Source organism: Malania oleifera, chromosome 3 (assembly GCF_029873635.1).
Source record: "Malania oleifera isolate guangnan ecotype guangnan chromosome 3, ASM2987363v1, whole genome shotgun sequence".
Lineage (NCBI taxonomy): Eukaryota > Viridiplantae > Streptophyta > Magnoliopsida > Santalales > Ximeniaceae > Malania > Malania oleifera.
In genome coordinates this window covers 112159103-112169216 of record NC_080419.1, presented here as the reverse complement: position 1 = coordinate 112169216, position 10114 = coordinate 112159103, and the positions used below count along the sequence as shown (strand labels likewise).

The following is a 10114-nucleotide window of genomic DNA, read 5'->3' as shown; positions in this document are numbered from 1 at the left end:
TGAACATAGGTTTGAAAACATAAATTACATATCTCAAATTTAAATTTATGCTAATTTAAATTAAATTAAATGTATTTTTAAATTAAATTTTAAAGTCAATATATATATATAATTTATGTTTTTTTGCTTTATTAAAACAAATAAAAATTAATTTTTCTTAATTTTTAATCACATCATAAATGCTTTTTTCAATAATATTTAACAAAAATAAGATTATAGGATATAAAAAAAAAATATATAGACATTCCCTACGAATTCACTAAAAGACAAGATCCTCCTTTAAGAAATGGAAAATTCTAAAAACTTCTCGTCTTCAACCCTCAAGAAAAGACCCAAAATTTTTTGAAATTAAAAAAAAAAAATCAGGTATTTTTCCACCAAATCTCAAAAGGAGACTACCATCTCTTGCCCTAAAAATAAATGTCCTTTTACAGTCTAGGACAAAGTCTAATATGAAAAAAAAAAAATGCAGGCAGACAATTACTCATATGGCATGGTTGAACAATAACCCAACATACAATAAACTAAAATAAAATAAAATAAATGAACCATGCTGTATCCAGGTGAAAATAACCACGTGATGCTTTTTCATTTTTGCCCAAGCCTTCAATACAATTCATCTTTCATCACTCTTTTTTAGTCATACAGCTATGTACCTACCCTATACATCACACTTAAAACATTTCCGTTTTAATTCACTCGCCCAAACATTTCCGTTTGGGCGGGGACATAGAAATCCTATGACTGATCTAACAAAAATCCTGTTTGGCATTGAATAGACCCTGGTTTCATGCTCTGTCATTGAATTGGAAACTAGTGCTTTTAAACAAAACAAACTGCAAATCACACCACATTTCTGTGTAGACCGAAATAGCACTCAAATTTCAAGCATCAAAAGAAAATGGTCCACGACATTCATCATAGAACGCCATTTTGGTGAGAAATTACTGGATTGAAAAATACTGAACCCCGCTCCAAAAATAAGAATTAAAAATGGTGCTTTAACAGGCTTACACATAACAATAAGTCTCAGTAATGACGAGATCATGAATCATTGAGCCAAACATTTAGAACTAACACTGACCATAGGACCAAGAGGACCCGTCCACATCTAATTTGAAGCAGAAAGGACTCAAGTCGCAACATGAAGATGCAAATTTCTCCACACTCGCGTATCAGCGTACTTGCAAATACAACCACCACAATGGCTGTGGTCAACGACATTTTTGATGAATCAAAACTCCAAACCAAAACAGAATCAGGATGTCGATTCAACTTTGGTTTTTGCCGCTTTAGTGCAGACCAATAAAGCAAATGAAAGCAACATTTCCCCGTGGAACCCATTGCCAACTAGCCTTGTGGAGATCGTGGTCAGAGATCCTCAAATGAAGCTCTACAATCAAGAACTCATGAATGTGGGTGGTCTCACTAGACGAAGAAAACACCATTTTACTAGGAAAATGTCAACTGGACTCACTTCATAATAAATAACATGGTGAAATGAGGACTTATTTTTCCTTTTTGAGAAGTTACTCGGGTAACCATCCACCAAAGGCCAACAAATCTCTACTTTTTATATGTTGCCTATGCTCCATATGGCTTCTAAAGACGGAAGACTGGAGATTGGGAAGCATGCAACAGCCACACAAAACAGTAAAGCTCTGCAATTCCAAATCTCCCTTCAGCATCATAATGGCAAATTGCAACCAAATAGAGCACGGACCAAATGGAAAAATACTGCATTCACAATAGTGCGTATAAATTGTGCCTAACCAAAAGCCATAACAACAAACCCAACAACCCCCCATCCACCCAAGAAAAAGAGCAGCCAGTTCACATTTCAATCCAATTTTGAGAAAAACATGCACCCCATTAGTTTAAGGAGAACCTAAATACCCAACTTCTGTAGAACAGACATGTACCTGCCTGAAGTGTTTGAAGCAGCTCTCCAACCCTTTTATGTTAAACAAAAGACGCCACTAAAGATTTGGAGGAGCGCATCACAGCAAGAGATTCACACACACAGAAGCATCTATTGTAGCTGGCTGGGACCCACAAAAATCAAAATTGAAGATCCCATGGCAGGGCAGCAAGGGACGAAACCACAGGAAGTGTAGATGCAGAAAACCAATGAAGCAGGACCAGTAGACACCTCAACAAGGACAGAAAAGGGGAGGAAAAAAAAAGGCAGATCCCTTTAGCAGCATTCATCACATTTAATAAATATATTATAATTACCTGAAGATCCTTTTGCATTTAAGGAAACTACAACTATTTAGAATAGGGAGTAAAAAAAAAAAAAAGAAACTTAACGAAGTCAGAAGAAAACTTATCCAAGCTCAAGAGTCGAGGCTGCGGGCGTCGCCCAATTTTAACTAACTTGTAATGAAGTCCAAGCATTCTAAACACACTAAATGCCAGTATCTTCTAAATAAAGCAACCAACTTTGCCTTCGCCAAACTCAACTCCTACTGCGGCGTCGATCCCTGATACCATTTCTGAAAATGCAGCAAAAACCTAATGTCAAAATGTAATAGATTAAAATGGTAAATAAATTTTCATTAAATGCACAAAAAACCTCCCAAATGTTCATTCCTATATGTGACCCGATTATCAAGCAAATGACCCGTCCAATCTTACTAGTAACCGATGATGCAACAAGGTGGGTGGATGCAGGCAAGCCAGCATCTACAAATGCTAGGGTCATGGTCAGAATCTACTCATTTTAGTTGAACTTTATGAACCATTGAAACCAAATGGATGGGATGCACGCACACAATCATAAAGAATTTTGAGACTTGGCAATCATAAACTCTCCTTGAACTTATCTCTCGAAAGATGCTCCAAGCTCATTTCAGTTTCTTATAGTGTAAACCATTATTTAGTCTTTTAAACCCCATTTATCTAACAAAAACACCCGCCCCACTTTTACAGTTTCCTGGGTGCACTGCTAGCTTCTGACCATTAAGTAACCTTATAGATAGATGGTCCAGCAGTATAACAGCTGCCAGCCTGCTTTTCCACATTTAAATACAGAATCATGCAGCAGACAGAAAGAGCAGAAACTTTAATCCATTCCCTTCCATAAACCTGCTTAAACCAGAATTACCCCTGTAACAAATGACTGTTTATTTTTGCAAAACTAGCTATCTATCTGAAAATAAAATAATATATATCCTGGCAAGTTGACCAGATAATAATGGTCTAAACCAAACCTTCACCACAATTGGAGAAAAAGTTGAAGCATGCAACCGTGATGGGAATCATCTAACGGTAAGCTCGTCCTCCCAGCCTGTTCACCACCAAGCTTTAGGTGGAAGGTTTTAAAATCTTTCAAACATAAGAGCTTCTACAAGCTATTTTCAAAAAAAGAAAAACAAAAAGAAAAAATGAACTAGCAGAGGAAACTTTACCCATTGGCATATGGCAGCTCATCACGTCCACGGAATGGAGGCGACCTGCTATAGCTGCGACCACGAGGACTGTAACTGCGGCGTCTTGGAGATCGCCCACGAGGACTGTAGCTCCTGTGGATCAAAGCAATGAAGAATAAGCAGAGTGATCAAAATAAAATCAATTCCAACCAAATTAGATAATGAAAATAATATGTTCCAATAAAGTTACAAAATTGAAATAATCCTCATGACTATCAGACAGCTGTCATGTATACGATGAATTCGGCTCTCCCTTTCTTGGCTCAACTTCTTTTGAAAAAGTGAAAATTGGGTATACTGCATTTTATAAAGAGTTTTTGGCTTTTAAAAATTTTTTTCTATATTTTTTGGGGAACTGTAATGTACTTGAAGCTTTTTGCAAGCTAAATGCTTTCTCTTTTTTTAACAACATATTTTTCTATTCCATTGGTGTCATTAATTTTTTTTTCAAATATTACAAAATTTAACAATGCATTAATTGCATTTCCTTAAAATGCATATCCATTCATTTTAAAAATTTTCAAGCACCTTACAACTTTTTTACTGAACTGTCAGGATCAGCTTTATCTTTCTAACAGCTCATTTTCACAAGGGGAAGAAACAATCTTTACAACAATCTCAATCAGCTCCTTCCCATCAATTCCTCTCATAAGTTCGGACTAAAAGCTACAGAGGGCCAAATGAAGCCTTAATATTGAACCTACCAAGACCAGCCTAAGCTGAACATTTATTGATGACAGCAGTTGAGTAAAGGTATAAAGCTACTATGATGGCTATTGAAAGGCACGTGTAGATTACAATGATTATCTACTCAGAGACTTACCTACGACCATAGCTTGGGCTCCTCCGGTACCTAGGACTGCGACTGCGGCGTCTTCCTGAACCAACACGCAGACGGCATTCACGGGCAAAATGACCAGGCTCACCACACTCGTAGCACTTCAAATCAGAACCACCAGAACGGCCACGACCCCCTCCACGGCCACCACCTCCACCTCTAGAGTTATGAGAAAGCTCAACTCTCCAGCCATTTTTACCTGGACCAAGTGTAGAAAAGAACTAATTAAAACTTTCGTGACTCAAAAAAATTTAGAAACTCAAGATAGAGATGCTTCATTGCATGTAGCAACACCGTTGATTCATTTTGTCCACACTATGTGTTTCTAGTATATTTTTTCTTTTGTAGAGTGAGTGAGTGAGTGAGTGTGTGTGTGGGAGGTGGAGGGAGGTAGAAAGAAGAGGCAAACAAGAAACAGTTAGCTGCTGAAAAAAGAATAGAAAATAACCATTAAAATTTAAAAATATATAAAACCACTCCCTACTCATACACCAACAATAGTGCATCAATTATCTGACTAAAATACATCCAAGACATGTACAAACATAGTCCATAAACCATAACATGTCAGGAATTATATTAAGATTTCAAAATTCCAGAACATCTGGAAACATCCAAATAGCCATGTCAATAACACATATTACATCATATTATAACAAACTATGAGCATCAAGGCCAATAGAAGATACATAAACATAACACAGCATACGACATAATATCCGGTGATGATTAACCAATGATCATAGAAATTCCCCAAAATAATAAGATTAAAATTTATTTAAATTTAAAAAAGTCATTAATTGATCATTAGAAATGTAAATGTATTTTTATTTTATTTTTTGTTTATTATGATATATAAAATATTAAAAATTTAATATTTCGCATAATGTTAAATAGAACATTCCTAGCATATCATAAACTATATTTGAAGATTTTTTCTTATCCCTGTATCCAAGTCATAGCATAACAGTATACCATGTGTATGTTTGTATATATTTTACAGTTAAAATATTGTATAAACAATGTTGCCAGAAAAATTGAAGAAAGGAAGCTCGGAAGATATAAATCATCAACTCAAAGCTCAAAGGATGAGGAAAATGATGTCAATTGGAGCAACTGAAATCTTAAAACAAAAAAAAAAACATACCATTTAAATCACGAATTGCATCTTGAGCGTCTCTGCGGTCATCAAAATCAACAAAAGCATAACCTGGTGGCCTTCGGGCAACCCAAACACTGCGTAAAAAACATTCAGGAAAGCCAATGACCATATTGAAAATAAAAAGTTGGACTTATAGCAAGGTTATTAAAATCAGGATCTATGCAGCATTGATAGGGGGGTTGGGGTTGACAGGGTCATATCATAATATCAAATGAAGGGTCATAACATTTTATAATTTAAAATAACCCAGAGAATTTGGCAAGCAAACATCAAAATAATTAGGACAATCAAAAACAAAGTACTTCACCCATTACAGCCTCCATATATCAAAGTTCAAATTATTATAGTACTAACTCAGCCAAACCAATTCAGAAATAAATACTTATCAAAACCAAATAATAATAATAACTTTGAATAAAAACCCAGTTAGCAACAAAGGTATAGCAACACAACAAACACTCAAAATCATAATGATATTTTAGCAAGCAAATGATGAAAAACAAAGGAAACAAAAATACAATCCAGAAACTTAAAGCAACCAAACTCTTCCACAATGGAACAAACAAACAATAAAGATTCTACACCAGCAGTTTAGAACATAGATCTAAAGCAATTTCCAACTAAAGATTTTCGGAGTCAAAACAACTGCCAGGAACAGCTAAAACATCAGCAAAAAATCTCAAAAAATGAAAATATTAAAAACAAAAACATTGTCTGGTTAGCATTTTCTATTGTTATTTTATTCTTTTGGAAAAAAAATTCATTTTGGGTTTTCTGTGGAGGGGACTGGAGAAGCAAATGAAAATGCCCTCAATATGATAAAATGGTCACCAAACAACACAAATACCAAGAGAAAATTAAAGGTATAAATTGTACACCAATTATAAATATGAATAGAAGTATGCTCATGTAGAACTATAGCCCTTAGTTGCTACCCTCATTTTCAATCCAGAACCAATTCTCAAATGCACAATGTATCAACAAAACTTCTGTTTTTTCCTCCTCTCAATGTATTATTTTTCCCTTCTGGCAGGGCCGAGGGGGACTTTTGTGAAAAAAACAGGGGCTTCAATGCAGAAAGCTCCAATAAAGAATAGACATGTGCATGAATTTCAAAATCAAATGACTTCACCAGCAGAAACCTCTATCCAAGAAGCAACTAAAAATATATGGGAAAATAAAAGCAAAAGGACAAACATTATAATCAGTAGCAGTGGGCACACACTGTTCATGCTCCACAGCTCCAAATTCTCTATTATTGAATTTAAAATAACTGCATTTTTTAATTTTACAGTTGCACTCATATTCATTTACTTTTTATATATTAAAATATGAGAGCACCTGTTATAGAATCATTTTGAAACTTCACAAAATTGATTCAGGATGTAATTCACTTTTAAAAGAATAACTTTTTATTTTTACTATTGCATCCTCATTTGTTTTTTAAACATAGAGGAGCAGTTAGTGAAGCATTTTAGGAATTCAACCGCAGAATAGGGAGGAAAACTAATATAATCACAAAATACGTGGTTCTTTAGCCACTAACTCGAATAGAAATTAGGAAAAATCAGATTCACAACCTAAGGGGCCATTTGGTATCACTGTCAAAAACTAGAGAAACGAAAACCAAAAACTAGAAACAAAACCTAAAAATCAGAAACCAGCAACCTGTTTGATTAACATTTATAAAACTAATACAAATTAAAAAAATTAATTAAAAAATATTCATTTTCATCTTTAAATCAAATAATATTACAAAAATATGATTAAAATAATAAAATTACAAATAATAAACATTACAAAATTACTATAATAAAAATAAAAATTATTATAATTATTTTACTTAATTGTTTTACTTTCAAATTTTACTTTATAATAAAAATTTTATCGGACATGACAATTGAAAAATAGTGAAAATATATTGTAATTAGCTTTATTATTATTTTTTGAAATATATGTAATTTTTTATTTTAATTATATTTACATTCATATGACCATTTAATCTTTATTTTAATTTAAAATTGTATAAAATGAATAATTTAATATGTTTCTTCATTGTAGAGAAACAGAAAACAACAACAATGCCAAAAAGGCCCTAAAAAACCAGAAAATTGAGAATGTGTTCCATAATCACACTGTAAAGGAAATAACATTTACCTTCCTAGACAAATGGGTCAATACATTTTATCACAAAGCCAGAGAGTAGCCGAGTTGGGAAAATTTTTGGAAAAAACACTCAAAAAGTGAAAGCTGAACTGCTTGAGCATCAAACATTCTTATATCCATGTCAGATGCCTCATGTTCAAACATTGGGGAGGTGGGGGCATGGGGTGCAGGATGGGCTACCCCATTGTGTAGCCCATGCCCAACAGGCCCAATCGGAGAAAAAAAAAAAAAAATGTTTCAAAACATAGTTTGTTAAAGATTAGTTTTTTTATATAAACCTAGAAAGTAACTAATTGCTTTGAGGGAACAAATTTATATAATTTTCTTACCTTCGAATAACGCCATACACGCGAAATTCATCTTCAAGCTCTCGCTCAGTAACCCTTGGATCCAAATTTCCCACATATACACGTGACATTTTTATATCTGCCAAACATAATGGTAGAAATTAAACTCAGAAGTACAATATGAGTACCGAGTAATATACAATCATTTCTATTAAAAAAATGAAAAATAATATCATAATCCAGCAAAACTTGACATTCATATCGTACACGGATGAAAAGTATCATACAACCCATACACTGACATTGCAGAACAAAACTTCTATAATCAACAGCAAATAGCTCAGAATCAGATATTCTACATCATCTATTACCAATATAACAAAATGGACAAAAAAACAAAGAAACTGTGAAGGATGCAACTCATTACTATCATTAAATTCCATGTAAGCTTTTTTTAGAACTGTAAGGAATGAATGATAAGTTTTCCTCAATGAACCTTATAAATACCCATTGCGGGTGGCTTGTATGGAAGAAATCGTTCAAGATTTACCTGTAGGAAATTTCCGCCAACCAAATATGCTTGGAGAAACTATGTTTTTCTTTTAGTTAATACATCATTGGAATAAATAATAGCCCAGAAAATTTTTCTGAAATTACCGTTTTTCTTGGGAAAAACACTTTCTCTACAAAATACTAGTCTCTCACAGATCTCACCATCTAAATGATTATTCCATCACAAACTTCAGGAAAAACATGTTCTGTTTCTTCAGTTCGCTAGGGACTCAATCTGTGCAAAAGCCCAACTTATTTTGTCACTGGCAAAATTTTTATTCGAAAGCAAACCAAGTAACTATGTCAAATAAATACTAGACCAGAAATCTATTTCTTCAGCCATCATTCCGAACCTCAAGAAGTTCCAGACGATTGCACACGCGAATTTTACAGACTATAACTGCTTTCAAAGAAATGATGTCCTGCAATTCTGTAAAAACATGCGTACGCATATACGAAAGCGCGTGTATAAACATAAAAGAATTTCATAAATCCGACCCATTTCTAGGCACCATTAACTAAAAATAGACGGATCAAAAATATCTTCATAACAAATCAAAACCAGGAAAGAGAGAGATAGAGAGGAAGCGAGAGAGCGAGAGCTGAACCTGTAGAAAAAGAGAGAACGAATTCGAAGGAGACGAGAGAGAGAGGGGGGGAGAGAAACCCTAGAAAGGCTTCTGAATCTCTGATGGGAAGGCGGAAACCCTAGCATAGACTGTCGCTACTACGTTCGCCTTATTGTTTGTAGGCAAAATAGTAAATGCGTCTGTGGGGGCGTACCGTGGTGCGCCAAAATATAACGTTTGTTCTATACTTTTACCCTGGAAGCATTAGCACTTTAAAAAAAAAAAAATAGATATATTTATGGTACTTATTTTAAGTAAATAAGTACTTTTATACTAACAGTATTTACGTATAACCTTTTTATATATTTTTAATGAAATGAATTGTCATATATATGTATTTCGATAATTAGTTTTGACAATAATATTATAATTTAACATATTATTCTATATAATTTGTTTGGCATGAATTAACAAATATTAATAAATTCATATGAATAATATAATATTTATAAAAACCGCATGCAATACCTAAAACCTTAAAAATATCATGGACATGTACAAACGATATAAATTTATTTGTGCTGGTTCAATTTAATTGTAAAATTAATTGAGAAAAATAAAATATAGAAAAAAATCATAATAATAATGAATAAGGATTTAAAATGTTAAATTTAAATAAAATTTAAATATTTTATTTTATAACATATGGAAAGTTAAAAAAAAATCACTTATTTTTATTTTAATGTATATGAGATATGTAAACAGAAATGTAACACAATATACCTATATTTTTGAATAATATTAATTAAAATTAATTCTATTATTTTAATAGAGAGAAATTATATCAGTTATATTGAATCTTTTAAAAATATTTCCAATTATTTATGCTAATTTTAATGTATATAATGCATTTAAATAGAAATGTAACACAATATATATATATATATATATATTAATATTTTTAAACAATATAAATTAAAATCAATTCTATATATTTAGTAGATGTAAATATAAATAAATAATAAAGAAAGTAGGGACTAATAATTTGAATTAATTTTGTAATTGAAAAGTATTGAGAAAGGGAGTGATGGAAAGTTATTGAGTTG

At 32.7% G+C, this 10114-nt stretch overlaps 1 protein-coding gene across 2 annotated transcripts; it reads right to left on the bottom strand.

The window, feature by feature from the left end:
* Positions 1 to 2196: 2196 nt before the first annotated feature.
* Positions 2197 to 9254, bottom strand: LOC131151098 (serine/arginine-rich splicing factor RSZ22-like). Of its 2 annotated transcripts, none has more exons than XM_058102295.1 (6): positions 9048 to 9254; positions 7930 to 8026; positions 5420 to 5508; positions 4258 to 4471; positions 3414 to 3527; positions 2197 to 2498 (listed from the first exon to the last, which is right to left on the bottom strand). In XM_058102295.1, exons 2-6 carry the CDS (start codon positions 8016 to 8018, stop codon positions 2462 to 2464), a joined length of 543 nt encoding a protein of 180 aa, XP_057958278.1. In that variant the 5' UTR covers positions 8019 to 8026; positions 9048 to 9254; the 3' UTR covers positions 2197 to 2461. The 2 variants fall into 2 exon arrangements, with proteins under 2 accessions (XP_057958278.1, XP_057958279.1); XM_058102296.1 differs by having other exon boundaries at positions 2197 to 3292; positions 9048 to 9223.
* Positions 9255 to 10114: the final 860 nt, after the last annotated feature.